Consider the following 22,967-nt stretch of genomic DNA (forward strand, 5'->3'; position numbering starts at 1 on the left):
TTCTGTCTATGAACTTAACTGTTCTAGGTATCTCATATAAAAGGAATCATATAGTATTTACCTTTTCATACTTGGCTTATTTCACGTATCAGGTCTTCAAGGTTCATTCATGTTGTAGTATGTATCAGAATTTCATTCTCTTTTAAGGCTGAATAATACTGCATTCATTATATGTTTTTTTATTTATTCATCTGTTGATGGATGTTTGAGTTGTTTTCACCTTTTGGCTATTGAATATTGCTGCTATGATCATGGGTGTACAAATATCTGTTGGAGTCTCTGCTTTCAATTAATTCTTTTGCTATGTACCCAGAAGTAGAATTGCTGGATCATATGGTACTTATGTTTATTTTATTATTATCTTAAATATATATGTATATTATTGTTTTCAGAGAGGAAGGGCAAGGGAAAGAGAGATAGAAACATCAATTATGAGAATCATTGATTGGCTACCTCCTGCATGTCCTTTATTGTGGATCTAACCCACAACCTGGGCATGTGCCCTTGACCAGAATCGAACCCAGGACCCTTAAGTCCACAGACCAATGCTCTATTCACTGAGCCAAACTGGCTAGGGTTGGTACTTCTTTCTATGTTTAAATTTTTGAGGAATTGCCATAATATTTTCTACACCCATTTTACATTCTCACAGCAATGCACAATGGTTCCAGTTTCTCCAGATCCTCACAATATGTCTTGTTTTTGTTTTTGTTAATAGCCATCCTAATGGGTGTGAGTGCTATCTCATTATGGTTTTGATTTGCATTTCCCTGATGGTTAGTAATGTTGAGCATCTTTTCATGTGCTTATTGATCATTCATATCTTTTTTTTGTAGAAATGTCTTTTCAATTCCTTTGCCCATTTTTTAATTGGGTTGATTTTTTGTTGTTGTTGTTGTTGAATTGAGTTCTTTATATAGCCTTTTACCTTTTAATGTTCTTTCACTAGAGGCATTGTTCATTTGACTTTCAAAGAAGTTTTTATAGAAGGGTTACCAAGTCCAAATTTCCTACCTGTGTACTGCAGGTGTTGACTATTCTCACTACTATTGACTTTTAATGTAGACATTGATTGGTTGGTGTTGTTTTTGGCACAATGCTTGAACACCTTCAGAGAACCAATGTAGTTTCTCGATTCAGCCAATGTTGAGCAGTACCCTTCAGTTTTGTATTGGTTATGAAGATTCTGGAGCTAATGAAGAGGAACATCACCTAGAGCCGTGGTCGGCAAACTCATTAGTCAACAGAGCCACATATCAACAGTACGATTGAAATTTCTTTTGAGAGCCAAATTTTTTAAGCTTAAACTATATAGGTAGGTACATTGTTATTATCTTAATTAGGGTACTCCTAAGCTGGCCTTTGCTAAAAATGTGGTATTTGGTGGAAGAGCCACACTCAAGGGGCCAAAGAGCCGCATGTGGCTCGTGAGCCGCGGTTTGCTGACCACTAACCTAGAGGTACTAAATGTGCTGTGCATGCTATACCATTTAATCCTCACAGTATCTTTGTGTGAGCGGTTTTGTATCCCCATTTTTCTGATGGATGAGGACTCTGGGTCAGAGTTAAATATATAACTAATAGAGGCCTGGTGCATGAGATTCGTGCTGTGGGGATGGGGGGGGGGGCGGGGCCTCAGCCCAGCCTGCTCCCTCTTGCAGTCTGGAACTCCTTGGGGGATGTCTGCCTGCCAGGGGGATCGGGCCTAAGCCAGCAGTTAGACATTCCTCTCGCAGTCGGGGGCTCTCGCAGTCTGGGACCCCACCTTACTGCCCACCTGTAGTAGAGGCGGGAGAGGCTTCCGCCACCGCTGCTGCGCTCACCAGTCATGAGCCTGGGCTTGTGGCTGAGCAGCGCTCTCCCTGTGGGAGCGTACTGATCACCAGGGGGCAGCTCCTGCATTGAGTGTCTGCCCCCTGGTGGTTAGTGCATGTCATAGTGACCGGTTGTTCCACCATTCTGTCTATTTGCATAGTATGCTTTTATTATATAGGACTAGAGGCCTGGTGCACAAAAATTTGTGCACTTGGGGGGGGGGGGTCCTTCAGCCTGGCCTGAGCCCTCTTGCAGTCTGAGACCCCTCAGGGGATGACCACCTGCTGGCTTAGGCCCGCTCCCCGGGGGGATTGGGCCTAAGCTGGCAATCAGACATCCCTCTGGCAGCCCGGGAGCCCTCAGGGGATGTCCACTTGCCAGTGGGGAGCAGGCCTAAGCTGTGGTCGGACATCCTTAGCACTGCTGAGGAGGCGGGAGAGGCTCCCACCACTACCGCTGTATTGGCATCCATCAGCCTGGTTTGTTGCTGAGCAGAGCTCCCCCTGTGGGAGCGCACTGACCACCAGGGGGGCAGCTCCTGCATTGAGCCTCTTCCCCCTGATGGTCAGTCTGTGTCATAGTGACCAGTCATTCCAGTCGTTCTGTTAGGGTCAGTTTGCATATTACCCTTTTATTATATAGGATAGAGGCCTGGTGCATGGGTGGGGGCCGGCTGGTTTGCCCTGAAGGGTGTCCCGGATCAGGGTGGGGGTCCCGCTGGGGTGCCTGGCCATCCTGGGTGAGGGGCTGATGGCTGTTTGCAGCTGGTCACACCCCCTTCAGGGTGGGGGTCCCCACTGGGGTGCCTGACCAGTCTGGGTGAGGGGCTGAGGGCTATTTTCAGGCTGGCCAAGCCCCTCCTCCCCCCCAGGCGATGGAAGCTCCCAGCCTCTCCTTTTTTTCTTTTTTTTTCTCTTTTTATTCTGGGATTTATTTACCTTCTATAATTAAAACTTTGTAGCCTTGAGAGGAGCTCAGAGCCGGCCAGGGCGGGCAGGAGAGAAAGCCTCCTGCTTGCTCCAGCTCCATGACCTTAGCCAGCTGAAAGCAGGTATATGGAGTTTATTTACCTTCTTCTATAATTGAAACTTTGTTGCTTTGAGTGGAGCTCAGAACCAGCTGCGGCAGGCGGGAAATTGGCTTCCTCCATCATTGGGGCAACCAAGCCTCCTGCTCGCTCCAGCTCCGTGGCTGCTGGCTGCCATCTTGGTTGGGTTAATTTGCATATAGTTGCTCTGATTGGCTGGTGGGCGTGGCTTAAGGCATAGTGAAGGTACGGTCAATTTGCATGTTTGTCTTTTATTAGTGTAGACTAGAGGCCCGGTGCACAAAAATTTGTGCACTCGTGGGGGAGTGGGGGTCCCTCAGCACGGCCTGTGCCCTCTCGCAGTCTGGGACCCCTCAGGAGATAACGACCTGCTGGCTTGGGCCTGCTCCCGGGTGGCAGAGGGCAGGCCCAATCCCTAGGTGCAGCCCCTGGTCGGGCTCAGAGCAGGGCCAATTGGGGAGTTGGAGCGCCTTCCCCTGTCATGCACAGAGCAGGGCAGATTGGGAGGTTGCAATGCCACCCTCAGTCACACTCAGGGTAGGGCCCATTGGGGGGTTGGGGCACCGCCCCCTGTTACACTCAAGGCAGGGTCGATGGGGAGGTTGTGGCGCCACCTCCTGTCATGCACAGAGCAGGGCCCATCAGGGGGGTTGGGGATCCGTACCCTGTCATGCACAGAGCAGGGCCAATCGGGGTTGGGGCGCTGCCCCCTGTCATGCACAGAGCAGGGCCAATCAGGGGGTTGGGTCGCCGCCACTGTCACACTCAGGACAGGGCCGATGGGGAGGTTATGGCTCTACCCCGTCACACACAGAGCAGGGCCCGTGGGGGGCGGGGGGGTTGGGGCGCCACACCCTGTCACACACAGAGCCGCAGGGCGATCAGGGGGTTGAGGTGCTGCACCCTGTTACAGAGCAGGGCCCGTGGAGGGGAGGTGTTGGGGCGCCGCCCCCTGTCACACACAGAGCAGGGCGGATAGGGAGGTTGTAGCCCCGCCCCCTGTCACACACAGAGCTGCAGGGCGATCAGGGGGTTTGGGCGCTGCCCCCTGTCACACTGATCCCGGTGCCAGGAGGCCTCGCGGCTCCGCTGATCCTGGTGCCAGGAGGCATATTACCCTTTTACTATATAGAATAGAGGCCTGATGCACGGGTGGGGGCTGGCTGGTTTGCCCTGAAGGGTGTCCTGGATCAGGGTGGGAGTCCCCACTGGGGTGCCTGGCCAGTCTGGCTGAGGGGCTGAGGGCCGTTTTCAGGCTGACGGGTGACTGAAGCTCCCAACCTGGATCAGGGTGGGAGTCCCTACTGGGGTGCCTGGCCAGTCTGGCTGAGGGGCTGAGGGCCGTTTTCAGGCTGACGGGTGACTGAAGCTCCCAACCGCGCCTTTTTTTCTTTTTTCTTTTTTATTCTGGTCCAGCTTTAGCTCTGGGGCCTTGACTACTGAAAACAGGTTTCTGGCCTTCGTTTCCCCGTCTGTATTTGATACAATGTTGCGGTCTGGCTGGCTGAAGCCCGGCTGAGTAAAGCAGGTTTCTGGGGTTTTGTTCAGCTTCTTTATTTGCAACATAGTTGCTTAGAGTTGCAGCTCAGAGGCCGGCAAGTCCCGTGGGGAAGGTTGGAGTCCTCCGTCACTGAAGCAAGCAAGCCCCCCTGTTCGCATCAGCTGCCTGGCTGCCGGCCGCCATCTTGGCTGGCAGTTAATTTGCATATCTCGCTGATTAGCCAATGGGAAGGGTAGCGGTTGTATGCCAATTACCATGTTTCTCTTTTATTAGATAGGATAGGCTAGTTTACCAATGTTGATATTTAACCACAGTTCTCAAGTTTATTATCAATGCATACACTGAACTAATCTTATAAAGCTTTTATGTGTAGTCTTGTATTTATGTTTCAGGAGTATGTTCTTTAGCACTTAAAATCTAGCTGTTCCTATTTAAGGACTGTGTTTAGTTTTTTCTTTAAATATTATCCATGTATGACTACAGAGGACAAATTAGCCAAACTACCCTATGATTATTTTATTGCTCCCTTTTTAAAAATACTAGTATTACATGAAAAACAACACCATGCTTTATTGCTAGCTTTTAAAAAGTATATAAATACTGAGTTGAGAATTTTATTTACTTTCAGCCATTATCCAGTTCTTAGCATAAATTAAAATCCCCATACACAACATATTTTTTTCAAAATAACTCCTGTGCTCCTATTTTTAGCAACTCTTACTTACTTTTGTCACCTGACTTGTACGAATGATACTAACTTATGTGTGACTAGCCATTTGTATCACCATGCACCAAACTAAGGACAAATCAGCCTAGAGTGCGTTTTGTGTGGAAATGTAAACAGCAAATGGGAGTTGGTGGATTCTTTTCCAAAATAAAATGACTTAGAACAGTGACATAAACAGAATAGGGACATGACCGGTTTCGTGTGGAAAGTTCACCTTGGTGGCCATGTTAGGAAGGACTGGATTGCCTATAGAACAGTTATGAGGTCCTAGTTAAGAACTGGATAAAAAATAAAATAAAAAAATAAAATAAAATAAAAAAAGAACTGGATAAAGACTTAAAGTAAATAAAATAAAACCATCCCCTACCAGCCTTAAAGGGCTCACTTTCAGCACTCATTCCCGGGGTCTCTTTCAGCTCAGTATGCAGCATCTTTGCTTGTTTACATATCACTGCCTCCAAAATGGCAGTCACTAATGGACTGCTTTTCGTTTATCCAAATCAAGTTTTTCTGCCTCCTCAGTTGCCTGTGATCATGGTTTCTTTCACCCCTTTAGCAACATTAGCACTCTTGATGGCCGCTTTATGTTTTAGAATGTGCTCTTCTGGTGATTTTCCCAGCAACAAAAGCATTCTCTCCTTTGTTGCCGGAGAGTCTCTTTTTGTCATGCTGAGATATCAGCTTGAAAGGGTTGTCAGTTCAAAAACCGAAGTTTGGTTCCACAACCTAGATATGTTTTCTGCGAGCAACTTGGTGGAGATGGGAGATGTTCGAGAAACGAGGTTTGACTGTATTTTATGAACACTTCAATTATAGCATTTAATGTTTAGAATCTGTTCCCTTTTATTTTTTTCAGATACTCTATTGTCAGTATATTCTTTGCCCCTCTTCAATATTAGTCATTTCCTCTTCAATATCGGTTGTGGAAGTTATGCAAAATAGATTATTGTGACCTCTTTAGTACTGAAGAGGGTGAAACTCCTCATTTCAACTGCTGCTCTCAAATTGGCCTGCTGTGCTTTCTAGTAAATTCGTATTGGCTATTTTGGGATTACTGTTCTGATTTCCATTAAATGCATCCCCATTGAGTATTTCTTATCCGGCTCACTACCGTGTGGGCCTTTGGCCATTGGTATTGTGTTCTGAGGTTTGTTGAGGATACCTTGCCATCTAGTTTTGTTGTAATATTGTCATGAGGTTTGCATTTTGTTGTAAATATTGTCATGAGGTCTAGTTGCTCTGTCTGTTTTTATCTGAGGATTTGGAGAGTTTGAAAACTATGCTGCTGTCTTGCTATCTTCCTAGACTCCCCCATAACTGGTGTGTGTGTGTGTGTGTGTGTATGTGTAGTCTGAATATTAAATATTAAATTGACATGTCTTTTATAATCTGGGCATATAGTTGGCACTCAGATTAGCAGAACTAAACCACTCAATTTAGTAGAACTAAACTGAACCCCTGAAAATGTAATGATTAAGTTATCAAAGTTTAGGCCTAGGCATTAACCAAACTTGAAATAATTAGGTAAGTATGTACCATATATGAACTACGAGGGCAGAGTTTTTATCTGTTTTCTTCATGGATTTATTCCCAGTATGTAGAATAGTGCCTGACACATAATAGTAAATAACTGGTCAATAAATATTTGTTGAAGAAATAGATGATGTGTATAAGAGAACCACTCTAGCTTTATATGTTATTAGGCTTTTAAGGTAAAAATTAAATTTAAAACATTTCCTCATCTCTAATTCAATTAAAACTTACCACTTGAAACAAAAATCAAATTACTTTCTTTTCATTATGTTATACTTTTGTAAAGGAAGTCTCTAAGTAAGTATGATGGAGTATAAATATTTGTTTTTCTCTTTTAGTAAACGAAGCAAAAAAGGAGATAAAAATGGAAAAGGCTTGAGACATTTTTCAATGAAAGTGTGTGAGAAAGTTCAGCGGAAAGGCACAACGTCATATAATGAAGTAGCTGATGAGCTGGTATCAGAGTTCACCAATTCAAATAACCATTTGGCAGCTGATTCGGTAGGTAGATCATGCACTTGACATTGACTGTGATGAGTGTACCTCTTTGGGTTATCTGTGTCATCAATATGAGGACTCAGACAAGCTAAGGGTTTCCCAATTCCTCCTTTACTTGAGGGTTTCATATTGTCTGTTGAGAATTTTTGGTTGTTGATTTTTTGTTTTTGGAAAGAATTCTTTTATTATTTATTTCAACATTGAGATGAACAAATATTTTTTAAAATATAACTTTGGGGATTCCCGAGAGAGCATACTGATATTTGTTATGTTATCATTTCTACAGTGTCAAAATTTCTATTTACAATCAGTTCTAGAATTTAAACCTCCCATTTATTATTATTTTTTAAAAATATTGATTTCAGAGAGGAAGGGAGAGGGAGAGAGAGATAGAAACATCAATGATGAGAGAGAATCATTGATGGGCTGCCTCCTGCATGCCCCACACTGGGGATCGAGCCCACAATCTGGGCATGTGCCCCAATTGGGAATTGAACTGTCACCTCCTGGTTCATAGGTCAATGCTCTGCCATTGAGCCACGCTGTCCGGGCAAATCTCCTTTATTTAAGTTTAGTTCTACCTTTAAGTGGATTCAGTGTTCTCTACCATCCTTTATTATCAGAGCATTTGATTGATTGGATTTTGTTCTTAGGATCTATCCATACACACAATAAGATAAAGGGCTTTTTCCTCAATGCAAGTTAACACAATTTTCTTCATTGAGAAAGTCTTGCTACCTACCCCTTCCCACCCTCCTCAAAAAAGTCAGCTGAATTAAATACTGTTCTTTAGTTAGTGATCTATGTGATTGGCATTTGGGTGCAAGTTCCCTATTTTCATTGTAAGCTAGTAAGAGTACAGTAGGTCCTCAGGTCACGTTGGAGATCCATAATCCAAGGTAACTCGATTTTCCCCGTAAGTCGAACCCACCTACATAAGCACCTACATCACTCACATGGAGCATATTCACAGCAGTAATGAAGTGAAACAGTAAAAAAAATTTAAAAGAAAGTTAATTCCTGACCTTTACTTGTGGTAAATAAATAATAAGAAACATAAAGCACATATGTACATATGTGGAAATGACAGAACTTTTTTTTTATATAAATAAATGGGAGATTGCGACGTACGACATACGTCGAGTCCGACATAACCCAAGGACTGTATGTGGATTAGTACTAGTCCATGGACCACATTTTGAGATGCACTGTTTACCTAGAGCTTAAAACAAGCATCCTTGCCCTAGCTGGCTTGGCTCAATGGATGGAGCATCAGCCTGTGGACTGAAGGGTCCCAGGTTCAATTCTGGCCAAGGGCACATGCCTGGGTTGCAGGCTCGATCCCCAGTTGGGGGTGTGCAGGAGGCAGCCAATCAATGATTCTCTCTCATTGATGTTTCTCTCTCTCTTCTTCTCCCTCTCTAAAATCAATAAAGAAATATATTTTTTTAAAAAAGATATGCATTCTTGACTTTTCAAAGTCAAATATCCTCCCAGACAATGCAAGGCCTTAGCTCACATTAACTTCATTACCCCTTTCTGCTATATATACTATTGCTGTCATGTATATTAGTTCTATATATATTCTAGCCTCAAAAAGACATTCTTGTTTTATTTAATTTTTAAAAAAATATTTATATTGATTTCAGAGAGAGAGGGAGAGAGAAATAGAAACATCAATGATGAGAGGGAATCATTGATTGGCTACCTCCTGCATGCCCCACACTGGGGATTGAGCCCATAACCTGGGCATATGCCCTCATGGTCCATAGGTCAATGCTCAGGCCACGCTGGCCGGGCCATTCTTGTTTATACAGAGAATGTTAATTGAAATTTTCCTTTTGAGTTGGTCTTCATTCCATTCTACTTTTCCATGCTCTATCTCAGTTACATCATCTTTCTTCTCCCTGAAGAAGGCCTTTTAGCATTTTCAAATTTAGATCTGTAGGTAACATAATCTTTACTTTCTTTAGATTGTTCTATGTTTTAGATTGTTTAAAAGTGTCTTTATTTTTCTTTACTTTTGAAGGATAGTTTCAGTGGGTGTAGAATTTTTCAGCACTTTGAAAATGTTATAAAACTAGAGGCGCGTGCACGAATTCGTGCACTGGTGGGGTCCCTTGGCCTGGCCGTTGATTGGGGCCAATTGCGGCCAGCCGGCTGGGGAGGGACCACGGGAGGTCTCCAGGGTGTGTCCAGCACATGTCGCCCAGTCCCTATTGGCCGGACCCCAACAGCAAGCTAACCTACTGGTCAGAGCATGAGCCCCCTGGTGGTCAGTGTGCTCCATAGCGACTGTTCGAGCAGTTGACCAGTCGACCGATTGGTCGGACACTTAGAATATTAGGGTATTCATTAAATATTTTAATATCTGTGACTTATCTTAACTCTTAACTTTTATCACTTAATAAATGTATTTTTTAGCAGGCTTATGACCAGAAGAACATTAGGCGAAGAGTTTATGATGCTTTAAATGTGCTAATGGCAATGAACATAATATCAAAAGAAAAAAAAGAAATCAAGTGGATTGGCCTGCCTACCAATTCTGCTCAGGAGTGTCAAAACCTGGAGGTAAGAAAGGAAAATCTGGTTATACAAAGTGGTTTGCTTTATTTTACATCAGAGGCATTTTAATTTAGAAATGTGGTTACATACAAGTAAAATATTTCTAATTATGTATACTATGTCTTTTTAAAAAATAGATTCTTCTACATAGAGTTTTAGAACTGGAAGAAACTTTAGAGATATGTAGTCTGACTGGTGTCCTGATGAAACAAGGGGCATAGAAATTAGATGGCTTGATTTTTACTGTTTCTTAGAGAAGATCTTTATTTTATTCTAATTCAATTCTGAGCACTCTAACAATAACATTTCGGTGATTCATGTAACAGAAATACTATCTCAGTTTTGATATAATGCTTGCTTTATGGACGCCAAAATATGGGTGAAGCTGTCCATTTGTTTCTTATGTTTAAGCTTTTTACCTTTAACTCTGGAATCAGTGGCAACAGAATGGTATTTCATTTGTATCTTTATCAGAATAGATCTAATGTGTAGCAGTAACATGAATTTGGACATGACGTGTACAAAAACATTTTGTATTCTGTTAACTTTATCATTATAGGAAATCTTTCCTAAATGAACATGTGCCTTGACATAGTTTCCAAATCTGACATATTTTTATTGTCATGGCCATAAAGGGAATAAAGTGAGATACAGGTAGCTTATGGAGATAAATGTGGTTAATTTCATGTTTTTCTCATGATTTGGTATCAGTATACTTGTGGATGGAGGGAGAAACCAGACATTTATCAGAAATTATAACTTTATTTATATGGTGCAGTGGAAATGCCCTCCTCCTCTTCTCCTTTTGATAGAGTGGAAGTTGAGCATCATTGTAATTACTGGTAATAATAAGCTGATAACAAAAATCTATTAGCATCTGCCAGCTATGTGCTTAATCAAAGATTGTACAAGACAAAAATCTCTGACTTTAAGGAGCTTTCATTCTAATTAAGAGGAGAAATGTAAAAGTGTTACCAAAAATGTGATTACTACTATGAAAGAAGTATGGACAGATTTTCTGGGAGATAAGGGAGGGCTTTACAAGAAAAAAATCCCTGAGCTCAGTCATGAGGGAGGAGTAGGAGTTTGCCAAGTGGTTTAAAGCAGGGAGGGCCTTCCAGGCAGAGGCCTGCATGGGCCAAGGCAGGCATCGGAAGGCGTGACCACAGCAGGGTGTGGCCAGAGTACAGGCAAGGAGAGAGTCCTAAGCTGTTGGGACCTGGTCCTAGAAACTAGGGGAAGCTATTGAAGAGTTATAAAGAGGAGGGCTGATGGGGTATATTCTGAAGGATCACTCTACTAGAGGGTTGGAAGTTGGACAGACAGGAAGGTGAGGAGGGGAGATTGGAGGTGGCCGCATTCATTACGGCAGTGGCAGTGAGTTTGGAGATGTGTTCTAGAGGTAGAGTTGGTACAACTTGTGTGTGCAGGAGGGGTAGGTGGGGGCCTGACCTGTCACGCTTCAGGTACAGGGCGGAACTCCTACATCTTTTCAAATGTTGAAGGCCACACTGATTTCACAGTCAGCCTAAAGTTATTTAGGATTAAAGTGTGGTAGTGGTTAGGGATAATGAGAGGAAATTTCTGGTGCAGACTAGAGTGGATGGAGAGCAAATAAATAATTTTCTTGGAGTAGACAAGAAAAATGTCTCATTTGATGTCATTGACTTTTTGCCCAAAGAGACAGGAACTCATCGCAAGGAAAATCAAACCCTAAGATCTGTTTTACAGGAAGTTGTAAGAATGAGGAAAATAACAGTCCTTTGAAGCTGGGAAATTTATCCCATTAGCATACTTCTTACTACAGACAGGAATTGAATTGTATATTGAATATATATAAGCTACCTGTATTAGCAGCTGTGCTTTTTTTTTTAATACATTTTTATTGATTTCAGAGAGGAAGGGAGAGGGAGAGAGAGATAGAACATCAACGATGAGAGAGAATCATTGATTGGCTGCCTCCTGCATGCTCCCTACTGGGGATCGAGCCCACAACCCGGGCATGTGCCCTGGACCAGAATAGAACCTGGGACCCTTGAGTCCACAGGTCAACGCTCTATCCACTGAACCAAACTGGCTCAGGCCAGCTGTGCTTATTTAAGTCAGTTAAAATACAGTATACCAATTTTACGTCAATAATAAACTAAAATAAAAGAAGAAAAGGAAGGAAGGAGAAAGAAGGAAAAGGAGAGAGAGAAATCTGACCTAATTTCTCTTATCAGGAAAGTGATATTTACACATGAGAAACAGGAAATGATACAAGATACTATAGGATTAAAAGTTAACTTCTATGTGACCAGGGTCAAGTATGGACCATTAGCAGGTCCTGTGCACCATCTGGAATGAGTGTTAGTACTGACCGGGTTATTGGGAAATAGTGTTACTAATGAGAGTGCAAATTGGTAAAACATTTTTTTTTTCAATACATTTTATTGTTTTTTTACAGAGAAGAAGGGAGAGGGATAGAGAGGTAGAAACATCGATGAGAGAGATCGATCAGCTGCCTCCTGCACGCCCCCCACTGGGGATGTGCCCGCAACCAAGGTACATGCCCTTGACCGGAATCAAACTTGGGACCCTTGAGTCCGCAGGCCGACGCTCTATCCACTGAGCCAAACCGGTTCGGCGTAAAACATTTTTGGAGAGGACTATATGTGTATTCTTTGAGCCAGCAATCAGCCATGTGAGTTTTTTTTTTTTTTAAAGCAAATCAATTAAAAGTAAAAATAAAAGACTGAGATCTTACCTCATTCTTGGTGGGTGGGGAGGGTGAGCATAATATAGCAAAGCAATTAATATTAGGGTCTCTGGAACCAGATGGCTGGGGTTCTTGCCAAGTACTAAGCGGCGTGCCCTTGGGCAGTTACTTAACCCTCTGTGCCTCCATTTCCTTACATGCGAATGGATAACGACATACATAGGGTCTTGAGAAGAGGAACTGAGGTAATGTGTGGGGAGTGCTGAGCTGGGTGCTGGCACATAGAGTAAGTGTCCTAAGTGTTAGCTCTCACTGTTGAACTTAAGTGGTAAATAGCAAAGAGTCCTGCGCACCAGGCATTCCTTACGCAGATGGTCTCATTACTGATAGCAGCTGCTGCAATTCTGCTGCACTGTCTGCTCGCTTGCCCCAACCCCTACCCGCAAAGAGGTGTGGCTTGCCTTTATTGATGTTGGTTTGCATCTCTCTAAAGAAAATTCTTGATATCTCAGAATTGGGACCTGAAAATGAGCAGTGCTTTATACCCTACACATCTTCATGTTATTTTGTGACCTGTGTTTCAAAGATAGAGAAGCAGAGGCGGATAGAACGGATAAAGCAGAAGCGGGCCCAGCTGCAAGAGCTTCTCCTGCAGGTAAAGATGCTGGGATGCCTTTCGTACCTGCCCTGCCTGTGTCTGCTTCTCCGCTTACTTGCTTATTTCCTACTCTGGGTGCCTTTGAGGGAGTGTCTGGGACCACAGTAGGGCAGCCTCCAACAGGCGAGCCCATTGCCATCCATGGTCTGTCTCTAAGCTGGTTCCGTCTCTCACCATCATCAGGGCCCCACAGCCCTCACCTGCCCTGTGGGTGACATTTTATACAACAATTTACTTTGACACTTATCTTTACTCTGAACAGAAACTATTCGGAGTGAGTGTGTGTGTGTGTGTGTTTTAGTCCTAATGTGGAATACTAAGAAGTAAAGCTAGTTAAGTTTTGGGCACATTGAATAAAATAATTAAATCCACCTGCAATACTCATTATCTGTAGTAACAGAATAACATGCAATACTCAATAAGCTTTGTAAAAATACCTAACCTTAAAATGCATTTATGTTTAAAAGAAAATTAAAATTTATAGTGTAATAAGGATCTCTCTATATATTTTTGGATAATTGCCTAGAATTTGGATGATTTTAAAAAATACAATAGAGAGCCTTTGTATGAAGTTATGGGAGGTAAAATCACAGGGTAGATGGACTTGTTTTTTCTATTTTTGGTAATTGCAGTTGGTGCAAAAATTCACTTTGAGCCATACAGTGGAACTATATTCAATCCAGCCCAAAACTTGTAAAATGAGTCAGGGAATCTTTATGCCTTTGCTGTTTTTCATTGCAGCAAAGCAAGCAAGAATTTATTAGCCATGGCAAAAGCATACTTAGGACTGTGAAACCAGGAAGGGCATGGAAGAAGCAACAGGAAAGCCTCGGCCGGGCTGCTCTGGCTCACCGGGAAGTCAGAGACAAGGGGGCCTTGGGCACAGGCTTATGGGGTTAGCCTGGGACGAGCTGCCACTGCCCGTTGTTCTACTGATTGCAAACCTCGCGCGTAGGGGTTGAGGAGATACTTGTGCCTGCAGGGCAGTGGTTCTCAACCCTCTGGCCCTTTAAATACAGTTCCTCATGTTGTGACCCAACCATAAAATTATTTTCGTTGCTACTTCATAACTGTAATGTTGCTACTGTTATGAATTGTAATGTAAATATCTGATATGCAGGATGGTCTTAGGCGACCCCTGTGAAAGGGTCGTTCGACCACCAAAGGGTCACGACCCACAGGTTGAGAACCACTGCTTTAGGGGCAGGAGAGGGGGAAGGAATGGCACAGGCGTGTTCCTAGGAGGGGAATGCATGCCTTTATGCGTTAGCTTTTATCTGCAATTTTCTTTATTTGAACATCTTTCAACCAATCCTAAAATCAACTTTGATTTGAACAACTATAAGTCATTTAATTTTTGGTGAAGTTTACTTTTCAGAAATAAAGATACCAAGGAGTTACCAGGTTTTCCCCCTAAAGTAGTCACTTTGTCTGAAGGATAGAATGTTAAGTACTCCTGAATAGTCCAGGTTTTTGTGTTAAACTTTCTAGATGCTTATGTTTTTCTCTCACATTCATGAATAAATCAAAAGGGCAGGAGATAACCGGTCGCCCTCCCGAAGGTCCGTGCTGGTCTGAGCCGGAAGCAGGGCCGAGGCAGGGGGTGGCGGCAGGTGGAACAGGGAGCCCGGACACTGGGCCGTTTCTTTTTTTCTGTGTTCTGTGTCTGCTTTTCACACTGAAAGCCCCATAGAACCTACCGCTGGAGGCCGCATTTTATGTTTTCCATAGTGGATGTCCCAATAAGATTTTGTTTGAAGAGACTGTTGCAGCTTTAACAAAGCTGATCCTTGATTCCTTTTCCTGCAGCTGCTCCCTGCAGCATCCTGCCTTCTTGTAGACCTGGCCGGCCAGGCCCTCGCTTTCTCTCTCGGTCCCCGTCCCTGCACAGTTAGCTGCAGGAGTTCCCTGTCAACTCATGGTCCCTACGCTCCGTGCTGAGCCTTCCTCAGGTTTCCTCAGTGTCATGGAACACTTTGGAGCTGGATTTTCGGTATATGTTATATTTAAAATCTGTTTCTCAGTAGACTTGTAATTATGTGTTTATCAGAAAGAATGTTGCTAGCCAAGGTCGCTCTCATTATGTGTATTTTTTTAAGTCCTAAATTGTTTCCCCCTCTGTGGTCTCTCAAACCAAATATTTATAGAAGATTTCAACCTGGAGCACCCTAGCTGTCAACATTTATAAAAGCAGTTCTCTCTATTGAAATGAAACCCAAAGTATAGCAAGAAACAGGCACTTTTTGCTTTTTCATACCTTATTTCCTCCTAGCGTTTTGTTCTTTCCTTCATCAAATAACAGGGATGAAGTTGTCTTAGAAAGAAAATTAAGTCCCTGAACAATAATAATTTGCCATAGCCTAGTTCGCTTAATTCTTTTTAACAGTTAATGTCAGCACACTGACATCACGTGGCACAGGTGAGTTATGCTTAATGCCACTGCTTCTTTGCATATCATTGGGCTAGAGTAAGCAATGTATTCAACCCTGAACTCATGGGCGTCTGTGGTGGGTGAGTGGAAAGCAAGCTCCCTCAATGTCGTTTCCCCTGAATCACTCTCTCTGAGGAGCTGCAGGTGCCCCTGGCTCTCAGATTTGTAAGGTCCCATTTCTATGGGTAACAGAAACCATGGCCCCATTATTTACATTATGATGATGGTAGACACCATTTAAATGTATATTTTTCCCCTTGAAATATATTTATTGAGTTGGATTTTTCTAATCTTTTTTCTTAAATGTCTAATTCACTACAGGTGGAAGGTCTCTTTAAACTCTATTCATTTAATTCCAACTCACTTATCCATATTAAATGACTACTTTTTTTAATCGATCATTACAGCAAATCGCTTTCAAAAACCTGGTACAAAGAAATCGGCAAAATGAACAGCAGAACCAGGGCCCGCCAGCTCTGAACTCCACCATTCAGCTGCCATTTATAATCATCAACACGAGCAGGAAGACAGTCATAGACTGCAGCATCTCCAGTGACAAGTGAGTACAGAATGGGGGCAGGTTGCAGGGCAGCCTTCTCTTCACGCAGTCCTGTCATTTGACAAAATAAGAGGGGTGTACTCCATTCTCTGAGTCCTCCAAGGCTGACTCCTTGGGGCGTGTGAAACACCTTTTCATACATGGAGAGCTGTCAGCTTCTGGCCTGTGCTCCATCACTTGCCCTCCACAGCCCCCAGTCATGTGCCTGGCCCTCTGCTGCCTGTTACGTGCAGGGTGGTGCCTGGACACAGATCAGGATGTACACATATGTACGTGCATGTGGCATAATTGTGGGCAAGAACTACAGCGAGGTAGACCATCAGTGAGGGTCTGACACAGGTAGGCTCGCTGGTGATTCACTGTCATAGTTTATTGTGGAAATACTTTAGATCAACATGAGGCATAAAAGCAATTACCTCTTTGTTTTACTATCTCTTAGTTGAGTGGGCTTCTGTTTATTAATGGATGAATAGACATGAAAATGCTAGGTGCAATCTCTGCTTTTTTTGTTGTGTTTTTTTTTTGTTTGTTTGTTTTTTTAATATATTTTATTGATTTTTTTACAGAGAGGGAGAGCAATAGAGTTAGAAACCTCGATGAGAGAGAAACATCAATCAGCTGCCTCCTGCACACCTCCTACTGGGGATGCACCCGCAACCAAGGCACATGCCCTTGACCGGAATTGAACCTGGGACCCTTCAGTCCACAGGCTGACGCTCTATCCACTGAGCCAAACCGGTTAGGGCTCGCCTTTGTTTTTTAATCTTATAATTGAAAGTTAATATTTTTGACCACCTTCATATATTTTGCCCCCCCCCCAATCAATTCTCTGTATCTTTGAATTCAGTTTTTTAGGTTCCACATTAAGTGAGATCATTCAGTATGTGTCTTTCTCTGAATTATTTCACTTAGCATAATGCCCTCAAAGTCCATCCATGTTGTCACAAATGGCAGCGTTTCCTTCTCTTTTTTGTGGCTGAATATTTTATTGTATCTATACATTTTCTTTATCCATCCATCAATAATACAGAATTAATGTGAGATTTATTTTACCTTCATAAAAATAGTTAATTCGTTGGTCTTCAGTCTGTGATCAGTATCATGAGACAGTTGAGGGCATGGGGTGGAGACAGACCCAGGTGTGGATGACGGCTTCCCCCATTTAACTGCTCCAGAGCTGTTTTCCGGAAAACGCCACTTCCTAGCCCTGTGGTGAGGATTAAATGAGAGAATGCCTAAGGCTTGGACTCAAAGCAGGCAATTTAAACATGTTAAATGCTTTCATAAAGGAATTGCAGGGAGTCATTGGCCTAAGGGCTTTATGGCTTCTGTTCATCCCTGGCTGGGGTCTAGTAAGGGTTCCATTCTTGGGTGGTAACTGACTCAATGCTCTTCCCTGGAGGAAGGAAACTCTAAGAAGCTTGCAGCAGTTTGTTGTTCAAGGCAGATCCTACAGCCTTTCTTTCACTTACTTTGGTGATGTAATCTTTTCCCCTTACTTAGCCAGGCAGCTCTCCCACCATGAGCATTAAATTGACCAAACTAGCCCTGGCCGGTGTTGCCAAGTGGTTAGAGCGCCAGCCCACACACTGAAGGGTCTCAGGTTCAATTCCCAGTCCAGGGCACATACCTGGGTTGTGGGTTCTTGTGGTCTGTCTCGCCCGCCCCCCCCCCCCCACCCACCCAGTTAGGGCTCATTCAAGAGGCAACCAATCCATGTGTCTCTCCTCTTACCTTGTTTTTCTCTCTCTGTTGAAAGGCAATGGAAAAAATATACTCTTGAGGATTAACAGAAAAGAAAGGAAAGTATTGGATTTAGACCAGTATTTCTGTATCCAATTTGCAATAGCTTAATGAGGGCTAAAGTTTATGGACCTCTTGTCGGTCACATGAAAGTTAGACACATTAAGCGCCTTGTCAGTCACCGGTGACTGACACTATACTTTCCGTGCGGAGACCAAACAGGCTGGGTGCTTAACGTGTTACTTGGGAAAGTGGTGTATTTGAGATGTCATCTCCTGAATACAGCAGAAGGACCCTTATTGCTATAAACATCGATAATTTCTAGTGCGATAGCTGAACTTAGGCCCTCATTCTTTTATGTAGTAAACAGACTATAAAACTCCTCAGACCTCTCCAATGCCACGGAAGCCTGTACCAACTTTGTTTCTTGGTGCAGGTTTGAATATCTTTTCAATTTTGACAACACCTTTGAGATCCATGATGACATCGAAGTGCTGAAGCGGATGGGAATGTCCTTTGGCCTGGAGTCAGGCAAATGTTCTCTGGAGGATCTGAAACGTGCAAAATCCCTGGTGCCAAAGGCGTTAGAAGGTTATATCACAGGTATGTTAACGGATCCTTTCACATGTTGTCCCTGATTAAATATATCAAACCTAACATGTTAAAACCTTTCTCCTTTTCTCATAGAAAATTAGTTCAAGTCCACTGTATGCTCGTCCTTGATTCTGAACCCTTTCCTACTTTAACATTTTGAGGAACTGCCATACTATTTTCCAAAGCAGTTGTACCATTTTACAGTTCTACCAGCAATGTATGCGAGTTTCAGTTTGTCCACACCCTTCTAAACACTTGTTGGCCACCTTTTTATTACAGCCATCCTAATAGATGTGGTATCTCACTGTCAATTTGATCTGCATTTCCCTAGTGACTAATGATGTGAGCATCTTTTCATGTGCTTATTGGCCATTCGTAAATCTTCCTTGGAGAATGTCTATTCAGATCCTTTGCTTGTTTTTTAAATTGGGTTCTTTATCATTTTTATTATGAACTATAAAAGTATGCTTGAATATACTAAAAACCACTGTTTTGCATGTTATATAATTCAGATTTTGTTTCACTCATTCTGACATCTTTATGATTGTCCTAACTTACTAAGATTATGGTATGTTCTGCACCTAGAATTTGGATGTAGCAAACAGTGCTCTGCCTTTGCTTTGGGCAGTTCCCTTCATTGTAAGTATTATCTCCTAGAACTGCAAAGTAGTTTTTGTTTTGTTTTGTGGTTTTGGCTCTTCAATCACAACACAAGTGTCTGTTGGATTTAGTTCTTAAATTGGCATCACCCACTCATGAGACCCCATCTTATTGCCCCTCAGCCAGTATCTCCCCCTGCTCTCTCCCAGGGCAGGACTGGCTATTCTGTTGGCAGCCCAGCAGCGTCTAAGGGAAGGGCTTTCAGTAACTCACCACAACTTTACTTCAGTCCATTCTCATTGTAAAAGCTTGGTGATTAGGCAGGCTCTCTGGCTTTTATCTCTTGGTGACCTCATTGGCAGCCTGGGGCACAGACTTTCTGGTTAGTTCTTTTGAAGAACAAATGTGTGCCTTTAGTGCAAAGGACAGAGGGCTCTGGGGTACGATGGTGAGAACCACTGTGTGGTTTCTAGGATAATGTGAAAGAAACAGGCTTTCAGAGCTGTTGTGAAGAGAAAGTGTCCTGTGTTATGCAACTAGCTGAGCTCTGACAAAGTTTCCCCATATGCTAATTACTATCCTGATCAGGATTCTGGCCTTAATGTTATCGTGTCCAGACTTGTTATTTAATGTATTTAAAGTCTGCTGTTCTTAGAACTGAAATTCTTTTTTTCACAGCTGCCTTGTTAGCCTGTGAGAAACCGGTTCCCAAGGCCATTCTAAAATCAGCGTAGAGATTCGCTCACTTCTTCCTCCTAGGATGCCTCTCACTTGGCCCGACAATGCTGGATAGCAGTTTCCAATCTTAACACACAGCTTTCTGCTCAGTAATTATAAAATTATTTTGATTAAATATAATAAGCTTTCATTTTGGTAAATTACATTTTTCTGAGTGTACATTCGATCTTATAATGTAATTCTAAGAATTTCTCTTAGAATTGTATTTCTAATCTGCACATCACCTTCTTTGTAAACTCACTATTGGAAGAGACTATCATTCATTCAGTAACATTTAGATCTTACATGTTCTTGTCACTGTCTTCTCTGAGCTGACATCCTAGATAAGGAGGTAAGCATTAAACAAGTGAAACTACAGTGAGAATTGGTCAAGGTTATGATAGGAGAAGTATGATATATGTGTAGAAAACAACATTGAAAGGACAGACCCAGGATATTTATGCAGACTGAAAAAGCGGTGCCTGTGTCACCCTCACTAAAAGCATGGCTGCTCGTGGCCTTTCAAAATAAAAGCGAGTTTGAGTTTTAAGCAAAAGGTATCAGGAGAAAGAATAGGTCTTGGGTGACTAGTAGCACTGCGTTCCCCAGGGGGGCACTTGAAAAGATGGATTCAGTGGGGGTTTGGGCAAAAATGTGTCTGTCCTTTGTACCTGAGACATTTCCGATGTGACTCTCTCTACCCACTGCTGGCTTTGGCTGTTACCACCGTCAGGGTCCCGAGTCTTCCATGGCGAGGACAGCAGGCATCCATGGTAGTCCAGTGAGTGCTGCCTCTTGAGGTCCTGAGAAAAGAGAACGAGAGCCCACAATTGGTTGAATTTGAATTCTTTCTTGCTGTAGTCAGCCTTCCTGTCTCTCCCTCATCCCCCTTATGATTTAGAAATGTCTGTTTTCTGCTGAAGAAATCTGGCTTCTCCCCAGGGCAGGAGACTTGTGTGGCTGTGATTAGAACAGGCTGATGCCCTCACTTGTCCGCTCTCTTCCCACGGGAACAATAGCAGCCACAGGACTGTGGGACCCACCCCTTCTGTCTTTGTTTTTCCCCGTAGATATCTCCACAGGACCGTCATGGTTAAACCAGGGGCTGCTTTTGAACTCTACCCAGTCAGTTTCAAGTTTAGACCTGACCACTGGTGCCACCTTATCCCAATCAAGGTACGTATGTTTCTGGGTTCAAAAGGCCAGCTGCGGGCCGGCCCCTTCTCCGAGCGCAGCATGCCCCTGCCCAGGCCCTGGCCGAGCCCTCCGTGGCTCCTTTCCCCTGCCCCATTCCTGTGTTACGAAGCGGAAAACGTTCACCACGTTAATGAGCCTGTGTTTGAATTGTTTGCTAGCGTAACCCAGGGGTTCTGCTTGGATGCTGAAGTGGCCTTAGCAACTGGGCAGATCCTTGCCCCAAACAGTCACCAGTCCAGCAGTGCGGCCTCTCACTGCTCCGAGTCCCGCGGCGAGACGCCCTGCTCGCTCAACGACGACGACGAGGAGGAAGAGGAGGAGGACTCCTCCTCCCCAGAATAAAGACAGGACGAAACCCACGTTTTCCTATTGATGCTCATGTGTGTTTTAGTGTGAGCTCTTGTTTTTGAAATGATTGCTTCAGTCCTTGCTTCTGTTTGCACTGTGTGTCCAGTGGAAACTAGGGAAACACAATCTGCGAATTACACGCAGGCTGACACGCGTGAGATGAACGTTACCGTCTGTGAATGAGAACTGACAGTAGGGTAGTAGGTCACCTCTCAGAGCGAGCTTTCTGAGGGGACAGCGGGACAGGCCTGGGAGAGCTGGGCTGCATGAACAAAGCTCATTTACCTTCCGCACGTGGGACCTCTGTTCCCCCACCCACGTGACCCTCCTTAGAACCAGGATTGCTTCTCTCCGTGGGAGGCACGAATGGGCGTGACGAGCTCCGGTGGGTGCGCGGTGCAGTGTGGGAGGTGGGCCTGGGCACAAGCTGCACTGCGGAGCTAGCTGAAAGCCTGGTTGAGGTGCTTTACGCATCAGCTGCCTTAGACAGCTTCTAGAAAGGAGCGCGCTAACTCTTAAGTACTTAAGTGACATTTAGAATAATTTATAGTAAAATGGAAATGATCACTATTAGCCAATGCATTTGGTGCATAGAATTTTTTAGGGCTACTTCTGGAAGCCAAAGTAGAATAGCCTTTCCACGTGCATTAAATACTTTGCCAGCACTGCCTTTGCCAGCGTTCTAAATCTGGGGTTTCTCAGAGAAGGAAAGTATCATTTTAATCAGAGCGATGCATTTCATACAGCGCTTTCATTTAAGACAAAGGAACACATCCCTCTGACCAGATGGCTTGCTTACAGTTCCCTGTAGTAATTGTGTGATTTCACCCAGTGTGCAGTTGATGAAAATGAACCAAGTGTCATTTCCCGAGTATGATAGCACTGTTTTCCTGTCCCTGTCACCTGTTATACATTTTCATTAATCAAAATGGCCTTACTGAGTTATTCCTGGGTAAACTGCGTTTCAGACTCACCTGATGTCGCATTTCGAAAAGTGGTGAACTCTCCGAATGGTAGGGGTTCTGGTTGTGCAGTAGCTGGCGTGTTGTTTCATAGCCAAAGATGCCGCCAGGAACGCAGTGCTGGCGTGTCCAGTCCCTGCCCCTCCGAACAGGAGCATGGAGACACCTGCCCCCATGGCCACACCCCAACCAAGTCTCACAGCAAGGCCTGGAAAAGAGCAATAATAGAAAATGAGCTCTATGGTTTGTCTTGGCCATTGGATTTGCCCCCAGATTATGCATCGAGCACCTGTGGGCTCAGCCCAGGTCAGTCCGTTCCTCGGCCCCGCGGGGTGTGTGCAGGGGCCTTGTGCTGCAGTGAGCGGGGAGGACCTGGCTGGCCAGGGGCTGGGTTAGGCCGTAGAAACGAATACACAGAAACATACAACTTGAACTTAACTTTCTTTTCAGACAAAACTCATTGTCAGAAATAAGCTATAGTGCGGACTCAGAGTGCAGAGATAGAGGCAGTTTTTAGAGAATTCAGTCTCAGCCTGAGATCCAGGCACATCTCTTAGGCTGGGCAGATGGGAGGTGCCCAAAGCGGCAAAGGCCCAGCCAGGTCCTCACGGGCCTTCAGGAAACACTGACCAGGAGGTCATCAGCTGCAGGCAGGTAACACCAGGCTCCCTCCCCACTGTCCCTGAAGAGGCTGCTGCCTCCTCCACCAGCCCCTGCCTTTCTCCTCTCTGTCCTGGAAGGGCCCAGCCGGGACCTGGGGAGGCCAAGGGCCA

General features: G+C 44.0%; 1 protein-coding gene across 15 annotated transcripts in view; it reads left to right on the forward strand.

Annotated features, from left to right (window-relative positions):
- The window catches only part of TFDP2 (transcription factor Dp-2), a 120,317-nt gene extending 99,056 nt beyond the window's left edge, over positions 1–21,261 (forward strand). For 8 of the 15 annotated variants that reach the window (XM_081106114.1, XM_081106115.1, XM_081106110.1 and 5 more), the window contains 7 exons: positions 6,963–7,125; positions 9,550–9,693; positions 12,972–13,040; positions 15,882–16,033; positions 18,213–18,379; positions 20,758–20,863; positions 21,043–21,261. In XM_081106114.1, coding sequence (XP_080962240.1) covers positions 6,963–7,125; positions 9,550–9,693; positions 12,972–13,040; positions 15,882–16,033; positions 18,213–18,379; positions 20,758–20,863; positions 21,043–21,226 — 985 coding nt within the window. In that variant the 3' untranslated portion in view covers positions 21,227–21,261. Of the gene's footprint in view, positions 1–6,962; positions 7,126–9,546; positions 9,694–12,971; positions 13,041–15,881; positions 16,034–18,212; positions 18,380–20,757; positions 20,864–21,042 lie in introns of all 15 variants that reach the window. The other 7 variants (XM_081106106.1, XM_081106109.1, XM_081106113.1 and 4 more) reach the window with 1 other exon arrangement.
- Positions 21,262–22,967: the final 1,706 nt, after the last annotated feature.

Source organism: Myotis nattereri (genome assembly GCF_964212035.1).
Source record: "Myotis nattereri genome assembly, chromosome: 14".
Taxonomy (NCBI): Eukaryota; Metazoa; Chordata; class Mammalia; order Chiroptera; family Vespertilionidae; genus Myotis; species Myotis nattereri.